Raw genomic sequence first — 13302 nt, 5'->3', positions numbered from 1 at the left:
AGGGAGGCAGGCAGCAGCGAGCTGGGAAGACGGGGCCTTTGCGTGCTGCGACCCGCTCTTGGACTTTACGCCGTACGCAGCCCTCTTGTCGACCACCCCAAGGTTGGCGAGCTTGCGCTTCGCCTACCGCATCGACCAACCAGTTCATTCCTCGCGCTGGTGAGCGCACGAACCTTGGTCGACGTCTCGCGTCGGTGGGTGCGTGGGTCGGGAGGTGTACTGCTGGGGTCGGGGAGGCGGCGCCGGGGGTGGCCGTGGCGGGGCTGCGGAGGGTCGGCGGCGGCTCGGGCCGGGCGGCGGCGGTGCGTGGGGCGGCGGTGATGTGCTGTGGCTGGCTCTCTGGGGCGTGCTTGTGCGTCGCCTCCTCGGCCTGCGACAGCTTGCTCTCGGGCTCCTTCTCCGCCGCCGCGAAGAGCCCCTCCTTCGCCTTGCGCACGTTTGACGCGCGCGGGATGGAGTCGCGCCTAAAACGGAGAGGTCGGCCGTCCGCGGCGGTGCATGAGCTCCTTTTTGTGATGCTCGAGCTGCGTCCGCGCGCCCCTCGGAGCCCGCCGGGGAGGAGCCGGGCCTGCGGTGCGACGCGCAGGGGTACTCAGACCACTGCGTGCGTGCGGGGGCTACGGGTACAGTGAGAACGCAGTGGAGTCCGCGTCCTGCCGCGCGTGTGTCTGGTCAACGGGCAAATCCGCGTTCCGCTTCTAGGCTGCCGGGCGTCGACGCGGGAGAACGGCCCATCGCCTTGTTCTCAAGCTTCATCATCGCCTGTGGACACGCGTCGAGGACGCGTCGCGGAGGTGCCCTTGTAGAGTGATCTCGAGGGCGATCTCGGCGCAATCTCGTGGCGATCTCGAGCGATCTCGGGTGCGCCGCCTTGTCTCGCGCGGTGAAGTTCGTCTTCTCCTTGGGAATGCTGGCCTACGACAGGAGGGCGGGGAGGCCGTGCCGTGCACACAAGAGCCTCCAGCGCGGGGAGGGCCACGGTGGCCGATGACGATCTCGGACGAGGACGATCCTGGGGGCTGCGGACGGTCTCCTGCCGAGTCTCCGCACGGCTGCTGGTCGCGGGGCCGCGCGGGTGGCTCGTGGGGCGGCGTGGGAGTCCGTCCTCTCGCGGGCGCGGATTCAGAGCACCGCGTGACCCACGAGGGGCACGAGAGCAGTGCACACCGCGGAGTGCGTGTGCGTGTGCGTCTCCCCTCGACCGCTGCCTCGACCGCTGGCTGGAAGCCAAGAATGCGGCCGTGCGGCGCCACCGCTCTCTGCGCCGGCTCCGGACGCGGCACGGGCGAGGCGATTGACGCGCGGCGGGGCGCGCTCGCTGCGCGGGTACTCTCGGACCTCGCCCTCCCGCTCGTCGGCCCACTCTCGGGTAATCTCGGGGAATCTCGGGCAATCTCGGGGACTCTCGCGAGGGCGCGGCGGTGGAGCGGAACGGAGAAACAGTCTGCGCGTCGCTCCGGCGCTGTTCTAGGGAAGGCGCGCGCCTTGATGTCCTTTAGGTTGCGCATGGCCTCGGCGTGCTGCGAGCTGCCCTCCACCTATTCACAGCGGGAGGTGTGAAGAGACGCTGTCCACAGCTAGGGGCGAGCTGCGAGCTGCCCTCTCTCCGCCTTGACCCGCTCCAACTTGACCGCCCGGACTCGCTTCTCGTCGCCCTTAGGCTGCTCCTGCTGCTGCCACTTCTTCAGCGCCGCCGGGCCGCCCGTCGCCGCGGGAGCCGGCCTCGGCGCCTCCGCCGCCTCCGCCTCCGCCGCCTGTATCTGAGCAAAGATCGCCGCCCTGGCGTCGGCTGCCTGCGAGGCCGTCGATGCCTGCGACGCGTCCGACATATTCGAGTCGCGGCCGGGCGCCGCCGCCGCCTCCCCCCCCTCCTCCTCCGCCGCTCCCTCCGCCTCTCCCTCCGCCTCGCCCGCCGCCTCGCCCGCCGCCGCCACCGCCGCCTCTGCCAGCCCGAGCCCCTCCACGTACGAGCCAGGGAAGATCCCGACGCGCCCTGGCTCGCTCTGCTTGGAGCCGGTCCACCAGCCTGCGGCACAACAGTGCGAGGGTGTGAGCACTCGAGCTCACGCGCATAGAGGCCGTCCTCGCGTCCGCCTTCCCGGGGCCCAGTGCAGCCTGCTGACTGCCGTCGCTGTCTGTCTGTTCTCGACTGTATGCATTGATCTTGGGGGCGGGTTGTGCTCTGCGTGAAGACGGCAGAACGCGCGTCCTCGTGAGCGCGAGTTGGACGATTCACGGGCCTGCCCTCCGCCTCTAGGCTCTGAGATCTGGGGAGATCGGATCTGCACTCCGCTTCTAGGTTCCGAGATCTGGGGAGAGATGTGTCTCTCCTTCCGCTTCTAGGGCCACCAGCCATCGTCCGCCTTGTCCAAGATGACGAGCACGTCGCCCTCGCCAAAGCCGAGGTGGTCCCCCTCGGTTGCCTCGAAGGCGTACAGTGCCTTGACTAGCTCCGACCCCGCCGCATCGGCCGACGCCGCCTCCGGCTCCGCCGCCGCGCCCTCCTCCACCGCCGGCTCCTCCTCCGCTGCCTGGCCAGTCCCGGCCTCCACCTCCTCCTCCGCCGCGCCGGCCGCCTCTGCCTCGCCGTCCGCCGCAGCCTCCGCCACCACCTCGTCCGCGGGCGCGTCGGCGACCTCACTCCTCGCGCTGATCACCTCCTTGGAGGAGCGCCGCGAGGCGTCCACAGCCGCATCCGCCTCGTCCGCCGCTGGCGTGGCAGCCGGATCGGCGGGGGCCTCACCTTCCGCCTTGGCCGCATCGGCCGTCGGCTCGTACGCCTCGACCTCCTGCCTGGCCTCCACCTCCGTCACCGCCTCCGCCTCTGCCCCAGCGGGCGGCTCCGCTGATGGCTCGGCCGGAGCGGGCTCGGACGGCGCGGCGGCGTCCGACTTGCTCTTCCTTGATGAGGAAGAGGCGCGGCCGGTAGCTGGCGCGTTCGCCTCGGCTGGCTTGGCGGCCTTCTTTGAGAACCAACCCATAGCCGCCGCTCGTGCCCCCGGGAAGCTGAGAGCGGCTCGACAGGAACGAGAGCGGCCCCTGATGGTCGGCGAGCCGCCTTCCCTTCCACACTTTGGCAAGGTCTTCTCCTTTCCACGTCAGTGGCGGCGGCGGCGTAGCAGGATGAGGCAGAGGAGAGCGACGCGACCAGAGGGAAAAGCGACACGAGAGAGAACGACGAGAGTGGGACGACCGCGAGGGGGCATGAAGGTTGCAGCGAGAATCGGCGAGGGACTGCGAAGAGAGATAGAAAGAGGCAGACAGACGCCCAAGGGCGGGCGACGGCTAGCACCACACTCCTCTCCTTAAAATCCCTGTGTGGTGGCGCAAGAAACGGTCGCGATGCCTCGTGTGAACGCTTTGAAGACTCGGTCCTACGGAGAGACACATATACAACACGTATCCGAACAAAAGAAATCTCGTACTCGCAAAGAAAAAAGAAACCCCTCATCCCAGTTGCCGCAGCGCTTCAGCTGTGTTCGCGAACACGACCACTCAGCGTCAAGGAGGCGGCGGCGATGGCCAGGGCGAGAGGCATGGGCGAGGGGTCGGATGGGGCGGGAGCCAGAGGCGCGGGCAACTTTTTTCTTTTTGCCGGCCTTGTCCCGGCCTTGACGCGACCGAGTCGCAGACGACGCCTCCATCCACCGCCGACGCACACGACATGAACGAGTGGACGGCAGAACGTGCGGCTACGTAAGTGCCAGTGCGGTCAATGGGAGTGACGGAGGTGAACGCTTGTGGCGGCGCGAGGCAGTGCTCGTGGACCGCGATCGTCCGGCTCGCCATCTGAGAAGACATCATATTGTGGCGCAAAGCATCGGTCACACCGATACGCCATCTGAGAAGACGCACTAAGTGTGGCGCAAAGCTGCGCTGCCGTCAAGCTGGACGCTAAACGTAGCGCTTCGATGCTGCTCCTGCCCGCCAGTATCGAGGGTCAACGCAGGACGACGGGAATGCCAGGCGGCCACAGCTCAAGCTGTGGCCCGCTCCAGCCCGGCGCTGAGGACCGTGGCTTAGGAGCCCGGCGCTGAGCGACCTGCCCTCGCTGTGATGCAAGGAGGTCACATCGACCGGCAGGCGCTCAGCGCACACCTGGAGGTGGGTGTGTACTCAGGCATTGGCATTCTGTGAGCTCAGCTGCACTGCGACGTCTACATGCTGCGTCCGCCCGGGCACGCTCAGAGAGAAGGAAGCCATTGTGACGCGCTTTGCTGAGTGAGCTCCACGCATGCACGGATCAAGGGAGTGAGGAACATTGATTGGAGCGAGAAACATTGATTTTCAAGGTAAGAGAAGGATCCAAAACAACGCCTCTAACCACAACACTGTCGTTTGTGCCCCGTTTGTGCCGCGTCCCGTGCCCCCGAGTTCATTTTAATCTAACCACACCAGGTGTGTATTGTTTTTGCTTGGGGCGGACAGCATGCCGGGGTAGGTAGGGTAGGTCTGGGCCCTCCCGTCGGGTTTTTCCCTCTCTTCAAGCTGGAATTTTCAAAAAAAGAAATTTTCGCGGAAATCACGATGTCAACCCTCCCCAAATGGGTGATCTGATGCTTGTAGGGCTTGAGAGTGGCCTGCCATGTCACAAGAAGGACTGTGGTTGCAGGAGAGTACCACCAACCATCACTCTAGTTGGTATAGTACCCCACCTTCACCGTCCCGTGATTTCTTTTTTAGTTTCCCATAAGTAAGGTAGGTAGGTAGGTAGGTAGGTAGGGGCACCGCAGGGGCCGGTCAGGTCACCTCTCCAGTAGCAAGAAAGAAAACGCGAACGTTTATCATGTCCGCGGGGTTTGAAAACGAAACGGCGAAACGGGGCCATGTCCGACTCCGAGCCTTAAAATCCCTCGGCCCGCTCGCTCGCAGCGCATTGCAGCAGGAGAGATGTGAAGAGCGCGAGCATAGACACAGAGGTCCACACACACACACAACAGTGTGAACCTCAACCTCTCATCGACCAGCGCTCAGAGAGAGTGCTCGATGATCAAGCCCAAGTCTGTGAATGGCGACTGGCAAAGAGAGGCAAACCGCCTCCTTTTGGCGTTTGCATCGCCCTCCAAAAATAGCAGCGCTCGTGACGTCGGCCAGGCACGATGGGCTCTTGCGGCAGCAAGCCAACCGGGGAGGAGGAGCCTGTGGGCCGCTGGACGGAGCCGAACGCGCCGAAGCAGACCGGGGAGGTGGAGGCTGTGGATCACCGCTGGACGGAGCCGAACGCGCCGAACCGTGAGGCGTTCGAGAGCGGCGAGCTTCTGCACGAGCCACCGCAGTTCGTCCACTTTGACCCTGTGAAGAACGAGGCGAGGCCGCTGCTCATCAAGGAGATCAAGCTGCCCCGCGCGACTCAAACGCACGAGGTCTGCTACGAGCCGTCGACGCGGTGCGTCTTTGTGTCGCAGATGAGCAACTCGACGCTGGTGCGGATCCCGGTCGACGAGCGCGGCGTGCTGGTGGACGACCAGGACGCATGGAGGATGGGCGAATGCGACGCTGCGACGGGTGCTGGCATCTCCGGCCTGCACAACATCTCTCCCTCAAAGGCGCACCCGGGCTGTCTCTGGATGACGCTGCAGTATGCAAACGAGCTGCTCCTCGTCGATGTGCGCGGAGAGCACCCGCTGCGCATTCGGCAGGTCCTCAAGGTGCCTACGCTCTGCACCGATCCCGCCACCGGCGAGACCCAGCGCGTCGGTGGGCCGCACTGCATGCGCGAGTGTCCGATCTCCGGCGAGCTGTGGGTCGGCCTCAAGGGCGGCACCATATGGAGTCGCACGCACACAACCCTTCTGGGTGGGATGAGTGGTCCAGTTTGAAGAGTGTAGGCTCGCTCAAGGACACGCCCTGCCGCTCGCGCGGCCGCGGCGGCCGCAGCTCGTGCTGCGACCCGGACGCAAACGAGACAAACATGGCGGAGCTCGCGCGGCGAGGCCACGACACGCCCCTCCCCGACGGGTGGGCGGTGTGGCGCGTGGCGCCGAGCGAGTACGACCCGAGCGCCAAGGGCGGTCAGGGCAAGGGCGGCAGGCTCTACCCGTGCCTCACCTCGCCGCCGATGCTCGACTTCGACTCGCTCGGCAACGTCTACGTCCCGCAGGACGGGGTCGACACGGTGCTCTACATCGACCGCGAGAGCGGCGAGAGCAAGCAGCTGACGGCCCGGCCTTGAGCTCCACAAGGAGACGCCTGCACGCCTCTCTGTCTGTGACTGCCACCTCTCGCTGTGTTTTAGGTCCCCTTCCCGGCGAGCGGCGCGACGCCGCGCATCACAGGCCCCGCCGTCGCGAGACAGTGGGTCCTCGACCGCCACAGGACATGTCCCCGACACGTCCAGGACACACGCCCCACAGGCCCCGCCGTCGCGACCGCGCCCGACGGCTCAGTCTGGATGACGCTGCTCGGCTCGTCAGCTCTTAGACCCTAGCCCTCGGCCCTTAGCCCTATAGCCCTACCTGGTAGCCCTAACCCTAGCCCTCTGCCCTTATAGCGCCCTTCGCCCTATGGCCCTGCCTGCATGGTAGCCCTGACCCTAGCCCTAGCCCTAGCCCTGTGGCCCTCCAGGCTCGTACAACTCTCTCGTGCGCATCGACCCGCGCCGCGGCCACACGCGCGAGCTCTACGCCTTCGGCGGGCCGCCCTGGTGCAAGACGATCCGCCTGATCCACCTCGCCTTTGGCAGCGGCGGCCGCGGAAACTTCATCTACGCGCTTGCTTCGGACCTCCTCGAGGACGAGGTGTGGTCGGCGGTGCATCGGTCCGCCTAGTTCAGGACACGTCCACGACGCGTCCACACGGCACGTGGCAGGCGGTCGACGCGGTCGTCGTGCTACGGATGGACGCGAGCTCGCCCCCCCCCCCCCCCCCCACCCCCCCCAGCCCCGAACACGCATATGCCCCCACAACTTTTGGGCGGTGTATGTCGGCGGCATCTCGGCGGCATCTTGGCTGTAGGAGAGCTGGGCGCGCTGCCTCGGCCGACGGGTCATCCCGCTGCCGACGCAAGACTGCTCGTGCCACCGCATCGCCGTGGTCGACGCGGGCCCTAACCTCGGAGGGGACGGGCGCTCGATCGTCATCACCGAGCTCGCCTCGTCAAAGCTGTTGCAGGCCCGAGATATACGCACAGTCACTTCACACACACACACACACACACACACACACACACACACACACACACACACACACACGCCCACACACACACACACACACACACACACACACACACACACACACACACACACACACACACACACACACACGACACACACCTCACGCTTGGTATAGATTGTATTGTCCACCCTGCGTGCACGGAGCGACACGGCGTATTGCAAGAAGCTGCGGGAGAAGCGGACCCAGCCTCACATCAGGAGCTTCTTCCCCTGTGTAGGTCGAGTTGCGCCACCTGGTCGACTTCCAGCCGCTCGACGAGTCGGTCTCGACCGACGCGGACGGTTTCGTGGTGCACAGCTACACGACGGGTGAGTCCGAGGCCGGCCACAATTGCTGAGCGCCGGCCTCGTCCTGGGTCCCAAAGAGCGGGAGGGAGCGCCAGAGGCTCCGCCACAGCATCACGCCGGTGGCGGTAGCGAGGGCGTGCGAGGAGCGAGGAGGAGAAAGAGGACGAGATCGTGTGGCGGCGAAGAGAAAGCTCGAGAGAGATAGCGGCACGGAGGCGGCTAACTAAGGTAGGAAAGGGGTGGGGTAAGGTGTGTGGACCGTGAGCCGAGGGTTTCCTCGGGCGCCTCCTTCTATGAACGATGGGAGCTTCTGTGTCCCCTAGCCAATGAAAGGAAGCTAGAGCCGTATCTCGAATCTGAATCGCATCTAACTCTTGTACTAATTTATTTATACGGCTTTATTGAAAACGTCTCGCCAACGGAGCTCCGTGTTGCTCCCAGCGCCACCCCCCGCGCTCCCTGCGGCCATGGTCGATGATCCTACTTCCTAGTATGAGCGGTCATCTGGCTACCGCGAGAGCGACCCAACTCGTCGACATCGTCCGATGATGGTGCCGCAAAGTCAGCCTCCGGAGGCTATCGTGGGGTCGAGCCGGCAGTGGCCGTGACATGTGGTTCCACCACCCCTCGTAGGCTTTGCCTCTCTGAGCCCTGGCTGTCAGGCTGTCAGGTGCTGTCAGGTGATCTGTCGGGCTGTCGGGCAGCTGTCAGGCACTGTCAGGTGCCTCTGTCAGACCAGCTGTCGGGTGCTGTCAGTGCTGTCAGGTGCTGTCGGGTGCGTGTCTGACATCAGAGGGGCTCTGTAGCTGTCGGGTGCTGTCGGAGCTGTCGGGTGTTGCTGTCAGACGCTGTCGGAGCTGTCAGAGCTGTCAGGCTGCTGCTGCTGTCAGACGTTGGGCTGTTGCTGTCAGGTGCTGTCAGGTGGTGCTGTCGGGGTGCTGTCAGGCTCTGACACACACCAGCCACACTTATGACATTATCAAGAGGAGACCAGCAGGACTCTACTGCACACATACTCTAGTCTCTACTCTGCCTCCGGTCCCACCATCTTCGTCATGGTGGACGTCACCATCTTCTTGTCTGCCGCACTGAGAGAATAGCAGAGAGGCAGGCTGGAGTGCTTCTTCATGTACACCTTGCTGATGATCTGGTAGTTGCTTGTCCAGCGGATGGCCTCCCCATCGTTGTCGCTCGTCAGCTTGTAGTACTTGCACGCTCTGTTCTGTAAGCGCGGGCCGTCTGGGGGGGTCCCGTCACCCTTCACCTCACGGTACCACCGGCGGAGGAGGGGACGAGCTCCGGCGTATTTTTTTGGCTTGCCGATGGCCTCCCACCGCATCGGCGCCCGCCTGTCTGGCCTCTCGCCAGAGCAGCTCGTCGCCTTCATCGACGAGCAGGCGCCCCTCTGGAGCGCCGCCGCGCTGCGCGTGGCGGAGGAGCACGCCGCACGGCTCGTGGAGCAGCCCGAGTGGGTCCTCTCCGAGGTCCTCCTCTCGCCGGACCTCGCCCCGCACATCCTCGCCCAGCTGCCGACCACGGAGCACGCCGTCAAGGGGACGTGCCGCGCGTGGCGCCGCGGCTGGAAGGAGACGCTGAAGAAGCGCGAGAGGCCGCGCATGCTCGTGTTTGGCGGCCGTGACAGCTATAGCGAGTTTGTCAACTCGCTGGAGCGGTACGACCCGTCCACAAATGAGTGGGAGGAGGAGGCTGTGGCGCCGATGCCAACGGCACGAATGTATGTCGGCACGGCGGTGCTTGACGGCAAGCTCTACGCGGTGGGCGGCATGAGTGAGGCTGACGACATGACTTCCAACCTGGTGGAGCGGTACGACTTGGCTACGAAGTCGTGGGAGGCGGTGGCGCCGCTGGTGACGGCGCGGCAGGCTCACGCCGTGGCGGTGCTCGATGGCAAGCTGTACGCTGTTGGCGGGTACAGCGGCGACGACGGCCGCCTCATCTCGGCGGAGCGTTACGATCCGGCTGCCAATGCGTGGGAGGCGGTGGCGCCGATGGCGGCGGCGCGGTGTGATCACGCCGTGGCGGTGCTCGACGGCAAGCTGTACGCGGTGGGCGGGCAGGATGACGGCCGCAATCGCCTCAGCTCGGTCGAGCGGTACGACCCGGCTGCCAATGCGTGGGAGGCGGTGGCGCCGATGGCGGTGCGGCGGGTAGCTTTCGGCGTGGTGGTGCTCGACGGTGAGCTGTACGCGGTGGGCGGGCAGGATGACGGCTACAACGTGCTCAGCTCGGTCGAGCGGTACGACGCGGCGACGAACGTGTGGGAGGCGGTGGCGCCGATGGCAAAGGCGCGGTTTTATCACGCCGTGGCGGTGCTGGACGGCAAGCTGTACGCTGTTGGCGGGTGTGGCGGCGGCGCCCTCAGCTCGGTGGAGCGGTACGACCCGGCGACGAACGCCTGGGAGGCGGTGGCGCCGATGGCAACGGCTCGGGACGAGCTCACAGTGGCGGTGCTCAACTGTACGCCGTGGGAGGCTTGAACGACGACGACACCCTCAGCTCGGTCGAGCGGCACGATGCGGCGGCGAATGCGTGGGAGGAGGTGGCGCCGATGGCGGTGTCGCGGGCTGCTGTCGGCGTGGCGGTGCTCGACGGCAAGCTGTACGCCGTGGGCGGCAAGAACGAGGACGAGGAGGACGAGGGCGTGATCCGCAACACGGTGGAGATATTCGACCCGGCCACAAACGCATGGGGGGAGGTGTCTCCGATGGCGACGGCGCGAGTCTGTTCTCTTGCCTTGCTGTAGAGGGCTCGCGCTCGGGGCCGTCCCGTGGTGAGCTATCATGTTAGTCTCTCGCCCCTCATCCCATGCAGCATGCTTCTCTGGTGCCGTGTACGTGTGCGGTGTGTCACGTACGGACGTACGGCTCACAGCTAGGACTGTGTGCACGTGTGCACGTACCGCTATATAGTTCGCTCGAGATAAGATTCGCTCGAGATTTGAATGAAGATTTGGACGGCCTTCCAACCGAGAGAGTTGAGACGGGATAACGCGCGATGAAAAGAAGAAAGCGTTGGGAGAGCCTCCCTCCCCTCCCACCGCATCGGCGCCCGCCTGTCTGGGCGCTAGGGTCGATTCCGCATGGTACGGGACCCCTGTTTAGTTTATGTGTGGTTCTTTTCGTCCGTGCATCAAACAATACATTTCACAACTTTTGAGCTCTCTTGACTACTTCGAGCAAGATCCGCTTCTCAACCCTCGCCACGCGGGCACGCTGAGCCTGAGCCCCCCCCCGCGCCCTTGCTCAGATTGCAGCCGGCGTGCACCAGCTGCGCGTTCTCCGCCGTTGTGCGCCCACCCCTCGCCCATGCCACCCGATGATCGAGGTGCGCGTACGTGCCGTCGTGCAGCCGCGAAGGGTCCAGCGGCTGACCGCAGATGGCGCACGCGCCGAGCTGGGCCGAGAAGCAGCGGAGGCGCAGCGCCTCGGGGTTGGCGAAGCTGCGGCTGCTCGAGAGTGGCTGCGGCAGCTGCGATTTCAGTGTCGCCTTGACGAGGTCGCGCCGCGCAGCGAACTTGGCAACAGTCACCTGCCCGCCCATATCGAGCAGGTCGCGCTCAAACAGGCGCTTGAAGGCATTGACGATGCCGCCCGCACTCTGCGTGAAGGAGAGCGTCGAGAAGTTCTCGAGCCTCAGCTCCGCGAGTACAGAGTACATGACGTCCCACAGCTGAAGGCTGACCGAGTTGGACCAGACCCATTCGTCGCAAGAACGGGAGGGCTCCCACTTGCGGGCAAACGCGTCCTCCGGACCCCAGACTTGCCGCGCCGTCTTGAGGACCCAACAGAACTCCTCCTCCAGCTCACGGAGGGTCACCGGCTTGCGCGCCTCGTCGAGCTCCTCAAAGCTCTCGAGCTCGAGGTTGAGGAAGGTCTTCACAGGCCGAATGTAGCCTTGCCAGCCACGGTTGAAGGCGAAGGCGCGCAGGATCATCTCACGGTCCGACTCCTTTGGGTCGAGGGTGTACGTGCCAGCGCGCGCCGCTCGCGGGTCCCGCACATACTGGAAATCGAGGTTCGTGGCCAGCTTGTCAAGCAGCTCGATGTAGGCACCAAAGTAGGCGGCGCGACGAAGCTGCTGCGCCTTGAGGTCCTCGCCCCCCGAGTTGATGTCCTCATAGGCTGCAAACACCTCCTGGCGCGGCGTGTCGTGCGGGATGATGGTGCAGGAAACGGTGAAGGACTGCAGCGCAAACTGACGCTCGCGCGAGAGGTGAGAGTACGAGAGGCCGTTGAGGTCCTCGTAATTCTCATCGAGCTTCGAGAGCCTCTCGAAGACGGGCGGCTGCCGCATGAGCGTCGCGAGGAAGCTACGGTCCTCGCTTGCCATGTAGAAGCAGAGTAGCGAGGTGAGCCGCTGCTTGCCGTCGACCACATCGTAAACCCCCTTCTCCTTCTCGTGCAGCACCACGCCCGGCACGATGCGGTTGCACAGCACGGTCACCACGAGCCGGCTGGCCCGCTCCGGCTTCCACACATAGTCGCGTTGGTACTTTGGGAACAGGTTGAGCCGTCCCTTCCGCAGCATGTTTGCGAGCTGGTCGAGCTCAAACATCTTGGGCGTCTGACCATACAGCTTGGACGACTCCAGCTCCCCGAGCACGCTGTTGTATTGCCGCCTCTCCACCTGGCTCTCGCCCTTTTGCTTCCGCTTCTTCTCACTCTCGGCGGTCAGCTGCATGGCTGAGAGCTGCTCGGCGCCTCTCGAGGCGGAGATCGCTGCAGACAAGGCCGGCGACCAGCGTTGCGTCGGTGGACGAAGGAGCGCCGCAAAGGGTACGAGTAGTGTGTAAGGTGTCATGAGAGGGGAGGGCGTGAGCACGGCCGGGCCGACCCGGTGGTGACAAGTTTGGCAGTTTGCGGCGGGCCCCTCCACAATTGTTTTAGTTTTAGGTATGTTGTTGGCAAATCAAGACACAGAGCTCACACAGGATCACAGCGGGAGGAAAGCGGCGAGTCGCAGGACAAAAGTATGCGTTTTTGTCCGGCGAGTAAGTTGTTTTGAGCTAGCCTTCGATGGTAGGAAAAAACAAACTCAAGGCGGACACAAGCACATCGCTCTCTCGGACCCCGAGACATACCGCACCCGCAAGTTTTTTCCGACTTGCGGACGCGTCCACGACGACAGGCCCGCAAGTGCAGTGATGGCGACTGCTTCCGCCTGGCAGCACAGCCCCGTGTGGGGCAGCGCGACGGGTACGGCGAGGCATTGCAACTCCGCGGCACAGTTCTCATCTGAGTCGACAAACAGCTGGCAGACGAACCGTGCTAAGCTCTCCTACACAGCCCCCCCCATCTTACCTAACAACGGGACTCCACACTCCCCAGTAAGTAAACTTTCGGAGAGGCTGAGGACGTCGTTGCACCAAGCCCGCTCTGAGTCGACGAACAGCTGACAGACGAATCGCCCCTCATTCACCTTGACAAAGTTGGACGTAGCCGCCGACACGTAGCCGGAGTAGTGGACGCAGGGGTGGCCCTCCCACGCAGTCTCGCCGTCCGCGCAAGGGCGGTGCTCCTCCACCTTGAAGACCGAGATGCCCCAAGCCTGGTCTTTGTCAGCGCCGCACGAGGACGTGGGCTCGAGCAGCGCGATGTTCTTGTGATCCCACGCGCTTGAGACCAGCGCGTCCGCCTCTGTCGCGTCGTTCTCGATGGTCTTCGCGAAGGTTGGTGACGGGAAATCCGGTGCAATTTTTGACCCGCCCGTCTGCGAGGTAAGTACGTTGAACTCCCGAATGCCGGCGAATGAAAGTTGCTGCCGCCGGTAAATTCGCCCTCCCGTTCTCGCTCCCGCCTCTTAACGTCGCGCCTCCCTTCAT

At 64.5% G+C, this 13302-nt stretch overlaps 3 protein-coding genes across 3 annotated transcripts; 1 reads left to right on the top strand and 2 right to left on the bottom strand.

The window, feature by feature from the left end:
- Positions 1 to 3056, bottom strand: EMIHUDRAFT_444972 (hypothetical protein; the record flags this gene model as incomplete). Its single annotated transcript, XM_005771581.1, has 7 exons — positions 2571 to 3056; positions 1611 to 1886; positions 1485 to 1538; positions 871 to 915; positions 713 to 762; positions 539 to 568; positions 1 to 464 (listed from the first exon to the last, which is right to left on the bottom strand). Coding segments are annotated over exons 1-7 (1329 nt in total), but the record flags the coding sequence as incomplete, so codon positions are not given.
- A 2043-nt stretch (positions 3057 to 5099) lies between these two features.
- Positions 5100 to 7807, top strand: EMIHUDRAFT_458787 (hypothetical protein; the record flags this gene model as incomplete). Its single annotated transcript, XM_005771580.1, has 6 exons — positions 5100 to 5744; positions 5840 to 6115; positions 6236 to 6298; positions 6618 to 6749; positions 6955 to 7128; positions 7391 to 7807. 6 exons carry the CDS (start codon positions 5100 to 5102, stop codon positions 7508 to 7510), a joined length of 1410 nt encoding a protein of 469 aa, XP_005771637.1. The 3' UTR covers positions 7511 to 7807.
- Positions 7808 to 10670: 2863 nt separating this feature from the next.
- Positions 10671 to 12161, bottom strand: EMIHUDRAFT_243158 (hypothetical protein; the record flags this gene model as incomplete). Its single annotated transcript, XM_005771579.1, has 1 exon — positions 10671 to 12161. The coding sequence occupies one exon, from the start codon at positions 12159 to 12161 to the stop codon at positions 10671 to 10673; it is 1491 nt and encodes a 496-aa protein (XP_005771636.1).
- Positions 12162 to 13302: the final 1141 nt, after the last annotated feature.

The sequence above is a fragment of the Emiliania huxleyi genome (genome assembly GCF_000372725.1).
Source record: "Emiliania huxleyi CCMP1516 unplaced genomic scaffold EMIHUscaffold_379, whole genome shotgun sequence".
NCBI lineage: Eukaryota > Haptophyta > Isochrysidales > Noelaerhabdaceae > Emiliania > Emiliania huxleyi.
The sequence above is the reverse complement of the archived record's forward strand: the minus strand, read 5'-3'. Positions and strand labels throughout refer to the sequence as shown.